Source organism: Mauremys reevesii, linkage group 3 (genome assembly GCF_016161935.1).
Source record: "Mauremys reevesii isolate NIE-2019 linkage group 3, ASM1616193v1, whole genome shotgun sequence".
Classification (NCBI taxonomy): Eukaryota; Metazoa; Chordata; order Testudines; family Geoemydidae; genus Mauremys; species Mauremys reevesii.
The window spans coordinates 94630118-94648099 of NC_052625.1; the positions used below are offsets into that span (position 1 = coordinate 94630118).

The 17982-nt window shown below is 42.4% G+C and overlaps 1 protein-coding gene across 2 annotated transcripts in view; it reads left to right on the forward strand.

Annotated features, from left to right (window-relative positions):
* NOX3 (NADPH oxidase 3) overlaps nt 1-17982 on the forward strand; it is a 265187-nt gene that overhangs the window by 201198 nt on the left and 46007 nt on the right. Inside the window, exons 4-5 of one of the 2 annotated variants that reach the window (XM_039528217.1) lie at nt 17055-17150; nt 17353-17463. The exons of the other annotated variant lie outside the window; for it this stretch is intronic. Of the exons in view, the coding sequence (XP_039384151.1) occupies nt 17142-17150; nt 17353-17463 (120 nt within the window). The 5' untranslated portion in view covers nt 17055-17141. The remainder of the gene's footprint in view (nt 1-17054; nt 17151-17352; nt 17464-17982) is intronic. 2 annotated transcript variants of the gene reach the window in all.

Below are 17982 nucleotides of genomic sequence, written 5' to 3' on the forward strand. Positions count from 1 at the left end.
CAGGATAAAAATTCTGACCAATTTGCTGGTAGATGCTACTTGTGAACTAGTATCATTTGTTGATAGAATCCTCTCCAGTTTTCCTTTCTAGAAGATAAAAATAAAATCTAAGAAAGTTACCATTTTTAACTTTAACTAGTAGAGTCTAGTTTAAGCAACATTTTTTTTACTCACTCTCAAAAAGTAATCAACTGGCAGAACTCCTAAGAGATCTGAAATAAGCCATGTTTTTATATAATTCACTGTAATCTTCTTTTGTTCTAAAACAATATCCTGGGGAAAAGTTGAACAAAATACTATTAAAACATAAACCTAGACATACATTAAACTAATATGATTTAAACTTAAATACTTGAATCATCTAATTCCAGCTAGAATGTTTTCCTGCATTTATATTAATGTTCAGACTTAAAATAAGAATGCAAACAATTTATGATTCTAAATAAACTGCCAGCAAGAGGAAGCCTCCTACCCAATGAAAATCTGTTTAGCCTTTAAACTAGGGGTAAACTGCACCATCTAAACTAAACTAAAAGAAAATATGATTTAAGTAATGCTCTAAAAAATGTATCTACCATACTACTTCTCTTAAAATCAAATGATCTCATGTATAATGGGCCTGATCCTACGCTCACGTATAATGGTGTAATTCAGGAGTGATTCATTTGATGTCGATGGGTGCACCAGTGTATAACATATGTTGGTGAGGAAAGAATCAGGCCCGTTGTTTTCAAAGAGCCTTTCAGAAAGTTTAATGTTTCTTCACAGTAGTGTTGCTGAGGTAAACTGAGTTTACACACTTCTCATTTGGGGCATATGCACTTTAGTTTAGGTAACTTTCCCCACTTCTTTTTTGTTTTTTACCTCTACACAACTGGTTCTTCAGAACCTTCACTAATACTGGGCCAAAGTCTCAGAGGTGTTGAGTATCTGGAACCCATTGACCCTTTGGGTCCAAACCTGCAGTCCTTGAACACCCTTCCCTAAAACTTGCACAGACTTGTCCACAGGAGCTTAAGTCTAAAGGGGATACCAACTCTAAGCAGAAGTTCTTATTTTACCAGTGATACAGTATGATTTGGGGCTATAAAAGAACTCTGATATGGACCTAATTAGTTTCACTAGGTAGCTTTTTAAATGTTTTTATTATTACTTTTTGGAATCATGAAAATGAGACAGCTGGAGACCGACATCACTTGACAGCCTTTGCAGTCAGAAATGTCAGTACACCTCATTTCTGACTTAGAACATTGTCTCCAAAGGTGCCATCCTGTCACTTCCCTTTCTTCAGCTCCTCATCTGTTTTTGGTACTTGCTCCATTTTCCATCCTGTACTGCTGATGCTTAGCTCCCACAAAGCTCCTCACACACACCACGCACATCAATAGGGGAGGATTTTTGATTTGACCAACAGAGAGGAGACACAGTGCCTGGAATGGTGGGAGAGCTGAGAGCACATGTAGGGTGGGGCATGGCTGGCTCCTCTTTCTCCTTGGGACCTGTTGTGAGGTCCCCAAGTAGTGCTCAGACCATGGCTGCCACCTAGCAGCTCACCTGAGCCAGTGGAGAAGGGGAGCAGTGAAGCTCTAGCTCGCAATGGGACCTGCCCACAAAATTCCTGATTAGGGGAGATGTCCAGCCCCACCAATTGGCTGCAATGCACTCCTTAAACCAGAGAGAGGCACAGGAAGCTGTCTGAGCAATTAGATGACTCCCTGGCTGCCTGTTACTATGGACCCTGCCTACTTGCCTGACTCCTGAACCCTACCTTCCCACCTGTTCCTGGTTCCTGCCTCCCAGCATGTTCCTGGTTCTTGTTCTTCTTATCCTAGCCCTCCCCACACACACCTTTCCCGGTTCCTGCTTTCCTGCCTTGCTCTAGGTGTCTGCTTCTACATCCGACCTCTGATGCTGACTCTGGCTTCAACTACTGGCTTGGTACTGGATCTGACTTTTGGCTTGGCACCTGACACTAACCCCAGCTCTGGTTCCAGGCTCCTGACTCTAACCATTAGGCCTGACTGCCCATGCCTTGGTCCTTGCAGCTTGCTTGGACCACTGCTTTTCTGAGTGGGCCCAGCCAACCATGGACCTCATGGAGTTCCCTGTACCCAAAAGGTCATCTGCACTGTATGAGGGGGTGATCTGTCTCCAGTCAGACAACTGAGCATTGCACATGCAGAACGCGCAGTTGGCCACTGAGAATCAGGTGTGGTGGGAGCAAGTCTATCAATTCCACGCAGACAATGCTGTGCTCTAGACCCATCCAACTTCATTGTCACCCGAGCTGGGACCTGCTATCTCTCTCCCCAAGAACTTTGATGGGAGCCAAGTCTCCATGAATCAATGCCACCTCTTGCTCTTGCTTCGACCGTAGACATGTGCATCCAGCCAAACCAAGGTAGGCCTTATAGTCAGCCTGCTGACAGAGGAGATGTTGTCCAACTGGGATGCCTTTCAGATGGCAAAATCAACCATGTTTGATGACCCCAACTGTGCTTGCTGTGCTGCAGCTGCCCTACGGAAACTCCAACAAGGGTCTAGCATGCCCGCTTCCTACGTAGCTCATTTCCGCTTCTCATATCAGACATGGAATGGAGTGATGTGGCTCAGATATTTCAGTTTCAATGGGGCTTGCAGGACGAGATTAAGAATGAATTGGCCCGAGTTGGAACCCCAACAGGTGTAGACGCCTTCATAGATCTTGTTATCTGTATTGACAATCATCTACATGAGTGATGAGAAGAAAGAAAAGGGGTGTTGCAACCACGTCCCATGCTACTGAATTCTGCCTCACCAGCTTAGTCAATGCAGATAGTCCTGATGCTCCAGAAACTCACCCATTAAGAGAGAAAGCATCAGTGATGCCTTAACTTGTGTTACTACTATGGCAATCCTGACCACACTATTTCCAGTTGCACCACAAGAAACCCAGGCTAAAGGAATCTGGGAAACAAGCCAGCCCAGGCTTGGTGAAGGAGGCTAACCTGGGTATCTTGACAGTGTCCCCCTGAAACCCAAATTGAGATCCTAATGGGAATGAGTGCTGGCTCCCACTGACCAGCACTACACATACAAGTACCAGCTGAATTACAAATCCAGGGGCATCCCCAGCGACTCCCTCTACAGCAGGCCTTCATTGACTCAGTCACAGCAGACAACTTTATTGATGCAGAAGCAGCCCAGGCACAACAGATTCTCCTGCAGCCTAAGCCCATTCTGAACCTAGTAGAGACAATTTATGGGCCTCTCTTATTCTCTGGGCCAGTGGCCAGAAACTGTTCCTCTGAGATTACGATCCAAGAGTATTGAGAGACCTCACAGTTCAGTGCCATCCATTCCCCACACTTCCTTCTTTCTGATCCCGGGTATTTCATGGTTGGCCCTCCACAATCCTCTTATCAGCGGGCGTGAACTAAAAGTCAAATTTTACTCAGAATTATCACAGTGGCACTTCTTGACCCTAGGAAATAGATAGTGTGCAGTAGTTCTCCAGTGGTCATGTGGCAGGGTTACTGGCCTGACAGAGCCACCTACTGATCCTCAACTTCCATCCAAATACAGTGACTACAAAGATGTCTTTTGCATGGACCCATGCAAAAATCAGACACCTTGCCCCCACACAGGGACTACAGATGCCCAATTGAGCTACAACTTGGGGCAAACATTCATTTCAGGCATATATACGCCATGTCTGAACCCAAATTAGCTGCACTGCATACCTACCTTCAGCAGAACCTAGCCAAGGGCTTTATTCATGAGTACACTTCTCCTGCTGGGATGCCAGTCTCTTTGTTAAGGATGGAATCCCCCAACTACGTGATGTCTATCAGGCCCTAAATCAGGTTGCCATTAGAAACCGATACTTGTTACTACTAATCCCCAGCTAATGGACTGTGTGAGTAGCACCTGGGTATACACAAAGCTAGACATCTGGGGGTCACACAAACTAGTATGTGTTAGAGTTGGGGACAAATGGAACACTGCTTTTTTAATATATTATGATCACATGGGATATCTCTTGATGCTCTTTGGTTGACAAATGCGCCCGTGACGTTCCAACATTTTCTTAATGATGTACTCTGGCATATTCTGGATAATACATGGTAGAATACCACTATTTTTTAAGACAATACTGAACAACACACTATGTATGTCTGTTCCATCCTGAGGAGGCTATGCCAACCTTACCTTTATGCTGAGCTAGAAAAATGTGCTTTTGACTAGTCCTCCATAGAATTCCTAAGGTTCATCCTATTTCCCGTTAGTATTGCAATGGACCCAGGCAAGATAAAGGCAGTCCTCAAGTGGAAAGCATGAAGGAATGTTTGCAAACTACAACATTTCCTGGGGTTCGAGAACTTCTATCGCCAGTTCATACCTGTGGAGCAATAGTATGAAATTTTGGACAAAGAATTACAGGCAATTAAGGCAGCCTTCAGAGAGTGCCTGTGGGGACCTGTGCCCTATCGGGTGTACACTGATCATAAGAACCTTGAATATCTGTGTAGGGCCAAGGCCCTCAACCAACAACATCTTCAGTGGGCCTTATTCTCTTTGTGCTTTGATTTTCCTATTGTTCAGGAACCAAAAATAACAAGGCCAATGTGTTGCCCAAAAGGGCAAATATTATGCAACCTGAAGGACATGAACCCTAAAACCTCCTGCATCCTTATGCCTCATAAGTTTCTGGACACGGACCCTCACCAAGATCTACACACCCTCATACACTCAGTCTCGGCCCACAGGATCCCTCCTGACAAGCAGACAGTAAGTCCCTCGGCACGCACCACTTCCAGCAGCTCCCATTGGCCTAGAGCAGCGAACTGTGGGAGCCACGATCAGCTGGACCTGCGGACGGGGCAGGTAAACAAACCGGCCTGCCCGGGGCTTTCCCTACACAAGCGGTGACCCCAGTTTGAGAAACACTGACTAAACCCCTATAAATATGTCATGACTCCACCCTGGAAGGACATTTTGACTGCTTTAAAACTCAGCACCTAGTCTTTAATGCATTCTGGTGGCCTCACATGTGAGTCACAGTGCAGGCCTATGTGGCCTCTTGAAATGTATGTGCCCACTCCAAGGTGCTGCACAATAAACCCCTCAGAATCCTGCAACCCCTTGAGATTCCACCTCCCCTGGACAGTCATCACCTTAGATTTTGTAGTAGAATTACCTAAGTACAATTGGTTCATGGGCATTCTGACAGTAGTGGACCACCTCACAAAGATGGCACACTTCATCCCCTGCACTGGCCTACCCTCCTCCCAGAAAACTGCCCAGCTCTGGGTAGACCAAGTCATCTGCCTCCATGGCCTCCCAGAGCACATTGTCTCTGAGTGTGGTGCACAATTTATCTCCTGCTTCTGGCAAGGAACTCTTCAGATTTTGAGTATTCAGTCCTGCCTCTCATCTCCCTACTACCCTCAAACAAATGGTCAAGAAGAGACAACCAAACAGATTCTGGAGCAGTATCTTCAATGCTACATAAACTTCCACCTGAATGACTGGTCCTTGCTGCTGGCTAAGGTAGAGTTCATGTACAATAATGGAGAACACATTTCTATGAGGCAAAGCCCTTTTTTTAAAAACTATGGATTCTATCAGAGTTCTACCTGGAACTACCTGCAACTTCCCATAACCCAGCAGCCCTGGATTGGATATAACAGATACATCAAATAAAACCCAAGATGACCTAAAAGTTCTCCAGAGGACACCAAGAAGAGCTACAAACAATATGCAGACAATCAATGACAGGCAGGGCCTGCCCTCTTGGTAGGCCAAAAGGTGTGGCTTTCAAAAGGACCAAGAAGGAATTTTTCCTCTTGGGCCAAACTGGCTGAGGACTAGTAGATTTTTCAGCTTCCTGACAAGTTTAATAGAAGCAGAGTTGGGTTGAAAGCAATAGGACTTGAAAGTTTAATATTAGGAATGGAGAGGCTGTTTAGCTTTTCACAACTTGTGGCCAGCTCCCAGAGGTAAATGAGTCTCAGGATTTTCTGGGGACTTTGCATCTGTCGGAGAAAGGGAGAATTGAAGTCTTCCTGGACAGAGGTCCCACCTTGGTAGTCTATACCCCCAGCCTCCATGCATAGCTGAGCTGAGTCCTAAGGGTAGGCCAAGGAGGTTCTACCCTGAGTTATTTGTTATTTGGACCTATAACCCTGCATTAGACCCAATGAAACGCCGAGTTGTGAGAGCAGATGGTAGATGTATATTGCCTTTCCCCAGTTTTAAATTAATAAAGTTGCAGCTTGCCACTTAAATCTACCCCTGTATCTGTTGTTTTTTTGCTTGTATGGCTATCAATAGAGCTACTTTATAGACCATACCATTGGCTGATTTAAATCTTAAATAATAGAAACAAAACCCAACATTTTTACAGGAGAAAAATGAGTCTAGAATACTTGCACTTTATACTTTTATATATTACCATGCTGCAATGTTAAAAAAGATGGCCTGTAATCATTTTCAAATACAATTTCCAATTTGTGTATGGCATAAAGAGCTTTCCACTGTGTGAACTTCCAGAGCGTAACCCATATTTTTATATGCAGTCATGAACAGCTATGTGCAATATGTTGTAAATTTTGCAACTGTGCTTGCACGTGTATGCTTGGTAGCTGATATTACAAGGTGCATAATGATATGGCTCCTTCAGACTTCTGTACTGACCAAAACATATTCATCTTTAATTTAACATGAACTAAGATTTAATAACCGTCTTAGAATGAATTTGGTAGGAAGTATAAAGAGTAAACGATGGGAAATAAGTCAACATCTGAAAACCATCCAGATAACATATAATTATATCAACTCTGATAATTGTACAGCTATGGAAATGAGGAATTTGTGCTATGATGCTGTTTAAACTCACTACTATATTTTTTTAAAAGAAAATTTGGGAAAACAGTATTAAATATGATACCTATATACAAAACAAAATGCATTTAATTAAACCCTTTTTTATCCATACTTTAAATGCTATACATTTCATGGAGAGGTGAATTCACTTAAGTAATTTTAGCTTGTACCTTATCATGATCTCTGATGTATTCAGTGAAAAAAATTAAAATTATATCAACAAAAAATATACTATCGAATATTCCACTAAAAGTATTCCAGACAGCGCTTGACAACATTTCATACTCAAAAAAACTGGCTGCAAATGGGATCACAAAAATTTGAATAAGAGCCAGAAATGAGATAATCTTAATCCAATAACATCTGTGTAAAAAATACAATATTAAAAAAATAAGTATTAGTATAATCTAGCTAAGAAATATTCATACTGCTTAATCCACTTTACTTTAGTAAAATAAATAGAGGGCAAGGCTCTTTCTAATGATGTGATTGAACAAAGACTTTATTTTGTAAATGATGTTTGTATTGTGGTTGGCAAAAAAATTAAACTATACCTCATGAGACTGCAACTTTTTTTTTCATCCCTTGCACTATTATGATCTCTCTTATGCTATTACTTTGAACTCCTATGAGCAAAACATCAATTAAATTCTATGTAAAAATGAATAAAATGACAAATTCTGCTATCTGTTCTATTGCTGCAAATCTGAGTAACAGAACAGAATTTGGCTCAGGATCTTTCGTACCTGTAATGCTGTATTTAAAATCTGCATTGAACTTTGAGACTGACCTTTAGTAGATGAGGGGTCCCCATCTTTGTTAGTCAGACCAGAGATAGCAGCCCTTCCCCTCCCATTGTTAGTTCAATGAAATCAAATTATGGCTGTCCATTGTACAGATTCACTAGGCAGGAAAAGAGGCTCCCTGCATCCTCTTTCTTTCCACTATTCAGTGTACCTACTTCCACTATAAAGACTATAATATGTTCTTACATTAATGACATCAGGATATTTTTATTTTTCACCATTTATTCTGGCTGTTTTCTTTTGTTGCTGGAAAAATGGCTATTATCATTGGTCCCAAAAAAGAGCCAAGAAGCCCTGATCTCTGTTAATACCTTAACCAAAATTGTTTTGAGAGATTATATGGTCACGTTGTGACCCCAGGGCATAATTTGGCTATTTATTGTTGTGCCTCCTTAATTATCCAGTCTGGTGGTCACTATGCCCTGCTTTGCTGTGTGAGCTGCCACTCTGCCACTCATCCCAGCCTCTATCATGCAAGTTACCCCCAGAGTGCCATTCCCAGCCACTTTTGAATTACGTATAGGGCGACACCCACATATCCCTGATTCCAGCCTTGCACTCCAGAAGTGTACCATCTTATACCATTCAGTGACCTAGAAATTGACAAAGAAATTGATCATGCACCAGGCCCATTAACCTGAGTAGATTCTCTAAACACTTCAGCCAAAACCACACTGGTTTAGATTAAACATAAAACAAATTTATTAAAATAAATTTTAAGTGATTAAGTGGTATTGGCAAGACCAGAGTTGCTTACAAAAGGAAAAAAAATATAAAAACATAAGCTAATTCCTTAAATTTACCATGCTAATAATTCTAAAAGCAAAAGGATTTCTCTCACCCAGAACTTCACAGCAGTTCATGCTAACTAGAATGGCTTCTAGTTAGGACTTGCCCCTCCCATAGCCTCAATGGAGTTTCTTTTCTTCCAGACAATCTTGCCTCCTTGTGTAGAGATGGGGGAGAGGCAACTGAAGTGATGATGTCACTGTCTCCTATTTATACTCTTCTCACTTTCAAGAATACCTTCCGCCCTCCTCTCCCGCCCCCCACCCCTCTGGATGCAGACACTGAGGGCATGTCTACACTATAAACTTAAGTCAACCTATGTCAGGTAAACTTACAGCCACTGCAGTAATCACTGCAGTGTTCATGTCCATTCTGCTCTTTTTCTGTCGGTGGTGTGGGTCCTCACCAGGAGTGCTTCCACTGACATAAGACGGTCAGTTGGGGCAGGGGGGAGAGGCCTGAGAAGGGGGTATAGGGGTGAATGATTATAGGCTGTGTATGTTTTGGTGTGATGGAAGGCGGTATATGAAAGGAGAGTAAGGATGGGAGTAAGGAGGGGATATGTGTGTGTTGTGTGTTGGTGTGCAGTACCTGAATGGGGAGTTAGGGGTTGATGAGGAAGGGTGTGTGTCAGTGTTTGTTATGGTGTGTGATGTATTGGGAACATGAATAGGGATTAGGGGTATGGTCGGTGTGGGGGTGTTTGGATGAAGTGCCTGGTATGTGTTGAAGTCTGTTGTAATGTATGCAGTATGTGAATGGGGAATAGGGATGGATGAAGAGGGTGTGTGTTGTGGAACCTGAATGGATAGGAGGGGTAGTTGAGGAAGATGGGGTGGTAGTATTATCTTCTATGATGTGTGGGTTACCTGAATAGGGGGTGGGGTGAATGAGGAGGCATGGATGTGTGTGTGTTGGAGGGAGGGGAGCTGTGTGTTGGTTTCATGTGTATCATGTGTACCATGGGGGTGGGTACCTGAATGGAAAGAAGGGTGGATGAGTAAGGTAGGTGTGTTACAATGCTGTGTTGTATACGGGGTACCTGTAGGGAGGTAGACATGGATGAGGAGGACTGTGGGTGGGAGAGGAGAGGTGGAGGGCAGGGGTTGTGTGTCAGTGTGTTGTGTTATGTCGTGGTACCTGAAGGGGGAGTAGATGTAGTTGATGAGGATAGAGAGGGGGATAGAGAGGGGGCTGTGCAGCCTTTTGTTGTGTGTTGTGTTGAGGTACTAGAAGGGGGAGTCGGGGTGGAGGATGAGGGAGTGTGTGTGTGAGGTGGGTTGTGTGTCAGTGTATGGTGTTTTGTGTGTGTTGTGGTACCTGAAGGGGGAGTTGGGGTGGATGACCTGCAGCACGCATATCCGCTTGATCTCTCCCTCCACCGCCTCTTGGCTGCCAAAGGGGTGCAGTGGTGGCAGGAAGAGCCGTTCGGTGCCTCTGCGCTTAGGCCAGGCCCACCCTGTTGACTCCTGCTCCAGCCTTGCTCCCTGCTGGGCTCGGCACATGCAGGTCCTGAGCCTGCCCCCCACACATTAGCTTGGAGACCTCATCCTGTCCTGCCTCAGGGACCATGGGGGCTTCAGCCTCCCACTCCCCTGTAGCCCCAGCCTGAGCCATGGGGAACCCAAGTGCCTCTGCCATTCCCTACCCAGGAAACTACAGAACGATACCCCTCCCCCACTCCTCACACCACCCTCTCACCAGCTGTCTCCTCTCCTCTCTCTTTCCACTTTGACTTCTTACCTTGCCCTTCTTTTCTGTCCTTTCCCTCTCTTTTCCTTCCCTTTTCTTCCTCCTTGCTCACTGCCATTACCCCTACCTACTCTCCTTTGCTCCATTCTTCTTTCCCTCTCTCCCAAACTCTCCTTGCTGTGAGGGTGCAAAATGGCTTCTTGCTCCCTTCGACCTGCTATGGGACACTAAGAATGACACCATGGACACCTTCATCATCACTTGCTTCTCACCCGTCCCTGCTCCTCTTTGTTTCACACCTCACAAAGGGAGGTAACTTCCCCTTGCATCTGTGACTTTCTGTTTCCTGTCAAATTTTCAGCAGGCCTCCTGAAAATGAATCCACATTATTTGCAGTTACACCTGCTTGTACATTTTTCAGTTAGTTTAAAAAAAATAGAAAATAATTGATCTAAAAAACAGCATTTTGCACACACAAATCAATAATTGGGCATGTAATTACTTGATTTTTTGCAGATGCAAATCACTTTCAATTGCATTCTCAAGTTCTCATTTGCTGACAAGCAAATAAAAATGGGTCATTGGGCACCTCACTGCCTTATTCACTTGTGTAAAATGGTGTGTGATTTCTGCTAGCATATTTTTGGAGGCCCAATGAAAATATGGCCTAAAATTATTATTTCTAAATGTTTTAAATTTCATTAATTTGTTTTTAAAAATGTGGGCTGAGAGGGGAGAGAGCATGGGACCATTCAGGTAGCATAAGAACCTGATCAGGCTTTACTGTTAGTGAGCAATCTTGGTCAATTTTTCAAAATGACATTATCAGAACAGAAAGTCAGGTATCCTAATCATCCCCTTTTCTCCTGTCTTGTGATAGAAGCACCTCACCCTTATCTGTGCATTATCAACAAGGGCTGGGGGTCATGGCTATAGCATTTGCTTTCACATGACAAGTTCTTGCTCCTTCAAAAAGCAATGAGGGTCAGTATAAATCTTCAGTCTTTATCAAGTACAAAAATCAGTAATAATGAAGTTCTTGTGTTCTCACCCTACCCCAGACAGCTGGCAACATATTGGGTAGGGAGAAAAGCGGCTGTTCATGCACCAAGTACTGTAGTATTGCCAAATCTCATGACTCTATCATGAGTCTCTCAATAATTACATTTTTCTTGAAGCTCCAGCTCCTAGAATCAGGTAATTACCTGAGAATCTCAGCTTTCCTTTTTTTTTTTAAAGTAAATTTCTAGCCCCTTTAGTTGCCGAGAAAGGCAGAAAACACAACCCAAATGCACCCTAAAAGCTCAGAATCTAAACAACAAATAAAAATAACCCCATTTTTATTAGAGATATTAAAAGGATTACTAACAAACCTTATGGGTTTGTGTTACAGGTAGCTAACATTTTATTTGGAGGTGGGCAGTTATGTTAGAGCTCTATGGCAATATTTAGCATAACCCAACACTAATTAACTCTTTTAGGCATTTGTGTGGGGCAGTTCTGTGCTCTCACAGTCCCCACTGACTGCAAGACTGCTCCTTTGAAAGGACCACACTGTAGCTTTGCTTTTGTATGGGAACATTGTGGGCCCATCAGTGATTTTTGCCCCAGATTGCCAAAAGGAAACTCCTCTTTTCCCCACATTCTACGTGCTGGTGGGAGAAGATGCATCCCAAGATTATTGCAAAGCACCCACAAAATGAAGCAACAGCTAGCTCCGGGGTCAGTAAAGCATCTTTCAATCAGAGTTCATTCCTGATTCCAGTCTGGGTGGATCTATGTAAGAGGTTTGAGACCATTACATATGATTATAATAAACAGTTGTCATACTGAGTTTACCTAACCTGATCATTGTTTCTGATAGATACAATACAATATCACAAATCATTGCTAGTATATATGAAAAATCATTGCTATTAAACAAGAAAAAATTTAGAGTGCAGTTGAGTCACATGATGGTATGGGCTCCTTTAAGAAACCTGGCATCTGGATCAGATGTACTTCAAAGCAGAATGCTGCACTGAGATGTGCTGCTTTGAAGTGCAGCTGCAGATCCAGAGAAATTTTGGAGTCCAAACCATCATATGAATCTGCTGTACTTTAAAAGAAATTCGGTTTCAGATGCCAGTTTTGACTCATTTTAGAAAATTGCTGTCTGGATCAGCTGTACTTCAAAGCAGAACACCTCAGCACAGCATTCTGCTTTGAAGTACAGCTAATCCAGGTGCTGGGTTTTCTTAAAGCACTCAAAATTGGCATCTGACCTTCCCAATATTTCTCCTCACCCTCAGCACATTTTTCTTCCCCGCTCCCTCATATCCTCTTCCTTTTGCTTCATTGAAAAATAGTATTGTAGCCACTACTTTGTTAGTGATTGTGATAATCCAGAAGCAATAAGGAAGGGGAATTATTGACCTTAAAAGGATTTCTGAAGTGAACAATTAACTGTAGGTATAGTGTCTGTTGAACAGCATAATGGAACTGGTCAATCAATGTCCGTTAGGTTGTAGAGGTTTGTTAGTGAACAATCATAGTATTTTTTTATCCTTCCATGTATTAACAATAAAGCTGAAAATAGACATAGCTAAATTGCAAATATATATAATAAACATTCAAAACCCAGATCATAACAGTTTCATTATAATGGTTGTAGTGAGCATCAACAATAGTATAAATAGCATAAAATAAACTGATAATATTAAATTGATATTAAGTACTTAAAAAGTAGTTGTTGAGCATGACAGATTCTCTTTAACCCTCACTATTGTCATCCGTTGCTTCTCATGTTTTGGAAATACTAAAATGAATTGCACTCACATTTGGACAAACTGCTTCCAACGTTTCATTTTTAAGAAACATGTCTCTTTTGTCAGGGGCAAATTTTGCCTTTAAGGCATGAATGTGAAGAACTCTTTTGGAAATGATTCTGCTGTGCAAGACAAGCAGGGAGGGGTGGCGGGGCAGATTTTCAGAGGCTACATGGCTTCCTGCAGGGGGAGGTTGGGACTAAGAAGGCCTATCAGGACAAGAATGGGAATGGGGCTAGGGAATCTGTCACTATGTGAATCCTTCCCCCTTCCTCCCAGCAACCCCTGACCTCAAAACTGTATAAGTGAGACACACGCCCCCCTCCCACACACACACAAGGATCTGCTTGTGAGTTCTACTTCTTCCTCCACCCTGTGTATGTCTTGTCTGTTTAGACTATAAGATCTGTGGGGCAGGGACCATCTAGTACAGGGGTCGGCAACCTATGGCACGTGAGCCAAAGATGGCACGCGAGCTGCCTGCCAGGACTCCAGCGTGCCATTAAAAATCCTGCCCAGCCCGGCCCGCTCTCCTTTGCCAGAGTGTCAGTGAACGCTATTCCTTCCTTTGCAAAGATTGGATTGGAAGATGACCAAGACGCTTACCTGGTCATTTTTGAGACGATAACTGCTGTAGCCCATTGAAAGAAGGAGACCTGGGCTATTACACAGAGGCTGAGGCACTGGAGGTCATTATGGTCATGACTGCAGACTAAAATGGAGGGGCCATCAGTGGGATAGACAGAAGAACCTTCACAGAAAAAATGTGCTGTGGAGTCAAAGGAGTAGCCAAAAAACCCACTCTTCAGAACACAGAAAGAAGCCACAAGCCCCTCCTATGATCTGTTGGAAGAGGGGTGGGTTGTGGGGAAGGGAGAAGGGACATATATATACAAAACTTTATTGATTCTGGAGTGTAATAAAGCAGAGGCATGTGGTCTTGTGGCAGAGCTCTCTACATCCCAGATAAGTACCTTAACCACTATACTATAGCATATTCTCTTTCAGTCTCTCCTGTTGAAGCTGTTCCACAGTGTATAAATAATGCATTGTGCCAGAGAGAGTATGAAAATGACTGTACTGCGGGACTGACAAAGAACATGGGAAGACCCAGCATACAGTCTCCTGGTACCAATGGATATTTAACTCCAGGAGAGGGTTCATGGCTATGAATTCTGAGCAGACGGAGGCACTTCCCTTGAACCTGGAGTTATGCCTTTGAGTAATTGCCTTTGAGGGGCAGGTCTTCGGACGCACCCCTCTCCTTGGAATTTTCTTCTGTTGGCTAGTTGACTCAGCATGCTGGATTTTGTGGATACTTAACTCTGCCCTTTGCATTGGATAGGGAGCCTGCACACCTAGCGGGGTGTGTGTTCCAGTATGTGGCAGGGCACCTAAATGCTAGGCATTGCAAGGCTGAGTCTATGGGTTAAACCAAATTAAGGCCACTTTCATTCTGAATGAGAGTGTCCACATAGAGGTTTAATGCAGTTTAACTAATCCACTTTAAATTCACACCTTAGGGTCATGGCTACACTTGCAAGTTACAGCGCATTAAAGCAGCCCCAGGCACCCTAACTCCTCACCCATCCACACTGGCAAGGCACTTAGAGCACCTGGACTCTCCAGCTGGAGCGCTCCGCCTCGGCTGAAACGTCCCAGCCTCAGTGTGAATGAGCTGTTGCATTACTGAGCTTTGATCAGCCTCTGGAAACGTCCCATAATCCCCTTAAGTCAAGTGGCCACTCTTGTCATTGTTTTGAACTCAGCTGAAGGAATGCAGATATGCCCTTTCAAAGCTCCATTTCTGACAACCGGCATGCTTATCTGCTCTGGGACAAAGCAACCATTAGTGTGGAATGCTGCTTGCTGTGAGTGTGTGAGAGAGATACAGGGCGGGGAGGGGTCTGAACTTACAAGACAGCATGCTGACACACTCTCAGCACCCCAAAAACCCACTCTCTCTCCCCCCATATACACACTCCCTGTCACACTCCACCCCACCCCCTGCATTTGAAAAGCACATTGCAGCCACTTGAACACTGGGATAGCTACCCCAATGCACTGGCTTTGTGGTGTTGTAGAGCTGCTAATGTGGCCACACCAGTGTGCTTCCAGCTGAGAGTGTAAACACTAGGCAGCGTTTTCCCTGCTGCAGTTTCCAAAGGCTGGTTTAACTCCCAGCGCTCTATGTCTGCAAGTGTAGCCTTGCCCTTAGTTAATTCAGATCAAATTTCCTTAGTGTCCCTGTGTAGACAAGCCCTAAGTCTACTTTATGGATCTAGCACAGAGTCCCTGTGTGATATTGGGCAAGTCACTTAAAGCAAACTTTACACAAGTGGCCACTAATTATATGTTCCTAATTTTCTGGGTGCCTGACTTGAGAAACTGGAGTCTGATTTGCAGAAGTGCTGAGCACTCAGTGTTGCAACTGAAGTCATTGGGAGCTGTGATTTGAACATATAAATGCTATATAATACTGAGTACACTGCAGGTCAAGCCTTAGGCACCAAAAATTAGTGGATGCTTTTGACTTTAATCTCTCTGTGCCTTGGCTCCTCCTCATCTCACAGGGTGTTGTGAAAATAAATTTGTTAATATTTGTGAAGCAGTCAGATCCTATATTGATAAGCATCATAGAAAAGCCAATAAGGAAATTAATTTTGTATTCAGAGCAGAGTCTGAATAGGGCATAGGACCATATATTGCACAATGAGGATAAAACAAAATACTGAATAGCGCCTCACTAAATGAGCACTGTCCATCTTGTGCTCTGAATTAAGCAGGGGTTTTGTGAGGAAAAAATAGTATCTGATCATGTATCAGAGTGGTAGCTGTGTTAGTCTGATCATGTAATTAAGGTCTGTATCATAATACATACTCACAAAGGGTCTGTATTAAGGTTGTATAGGCAACTTTTATTCTGGCATTTCCTAACTTTTGAGTGCTTGATTTTGCAGCCATCAAGTTCTTTTAAGATAATTTTGGGTGTTTAAGATATATACATAATGAATACTCCCTCCTGTTTGGTATTTTAACAACTTACATCATGAAGAATTATGTTAATTTCTGCTGAACCTGTGGTGAAAGCCAACCCAGAATGATAAATGAGGATAATTTAATGAACCCAGCTCTCATTTTCTGTAAAATAACTTTTGAAAGAGGAATCACTGGACACGGAGCAGCTTTGTATTTACACAGGTCATAAGGCATGTCAGTTTGGTGATCTGCTCTTAGCAGGAAGTCCTTAATTAGAAAATTCCTAGAGAGAGCTGCAGCTCCCGGTAGGTGCTTATTAAGATCTCAGGACAAAAAGTATTAGTAGAAAACCTTGAGGAATGTACAGAGAACTCAGGTTATGTTATAACGCAAGAGTGAATTGCTATTAACATAAAAGACTGGCAATCAAGATGGGATGCTGGATTTTCAGTGAAAGTCTGTCAGTTCTGTTATTAGTAAGTATCTCTTTAGTATTAAAAAAAACTAATTGGCTATATATAAGTATTTTAAGCTTGTTTAAGAGGTTTTTTATGGTTTGCTTACAGTAAATGAACAAGTGAAATGTAAAACCTGTATAAAATATTCAACAACTTTTATAAATAGCCTTTAAAACAATTTAATGTCTTACTATATTTTTTTAAGCATTTTACTTCTCAGATTAAGGGAACAGTAGTTTATAATTGTATTTGAAATTGTGCTCTGAATTATTTTCTGATTTTTTGGGTAAGGGAGTTCCCTCAATCTTCCCAACTCTTTTCACTTCTGGAAGTCTTTAGTTTTCATTGTTATTGCCTTTTGCAAACACATACACTACCATGCTACATCTTATACCTAAGAACAAGTGTACTATCTGACATTTATTATGTGATGATATGTCCTCTATTGGGGGACTATATCCTGCATTTGCCAAAAGATAGACTCAGTCTGATAGGTATTTTCCATTTCTAACTTCTGTGATCTTCTAGAACTATGTTTCGTACTGGTATTGAAATACTCCCCAGGTCCTTTTGAAAGAATACCACAAATGATTTAATATGCAGTAAAATATCCAAGGTGTCATTAATCACTTAACCGCCCCCCATTTTTATTGTAGCTGGTGTGGCTGGGATTGAATTTATATCTGTTTATTGACACATTCCACTGGTATGAAGAAGATGATGCTTACCTTTATACACGGGTTATGCTGGGTGTAAGTATGAGTTAGACTGCTAAGCACCTTCTCAAAGGAGAATGTTGTAACATGCATATTTTATTATCAGCCTCTACTGTACTACTTTTGCAGATACTGAGTAATTTTTCCAAATGAGAGACTTGCTTTTTAATATGTTTCCTTTCTTCTTTAACCTACCCCCAAATTTGTAATATAATTTTTTATACCATTATGTGTACAGTCAACACTGGCTTGGGCGAGAGCTTCTGCAACATGCCTTAATTTTAACTGCATGTTAATCCTGCTACCAGTCAGTAGAAACCTTATTTCATTCATAAGAGGAACAAGCATTGTAAGTACAGTTTTTGAAATCCATGTATTATTTTCTATTTCTATAGCTCATCAATGTTATCCAAATCAAAAATTTCAAAGAAATGTAATTGTTAGAAAAATCTGTGCATTTAGTTCTGAGTTATTATTGTTTACACTGTTATTATATGCCCATAATTAAAAGGAGACTAATCATTTGTAGCTTTAGAGGCAACACTATTTAGGGCTAGATTCTGCATAATACTGGTGATGCGAAGTGTTGTGCATATAAGCACAAAGTAAAATGTGACGGTGTAGACAAGGAATATAGGGGAATTCAACTTGCATTAATGGAGAACGTTGCTGTGTATCCATCATGTTACTCCTGTCTAGTGGCAAGATGAAGGCCAAAGTGAGGAACACACAGGTGAAGCCTCATGACTCCAATGAAAGTTGAGATTCTCACATACTCACATGATTCCCGGAGGCAAGGCTTTAAGAAAAAACCCAAACATTTCTAGACTTGCAATAAAATCACAGGAGTTGGCAATACTGTAATATT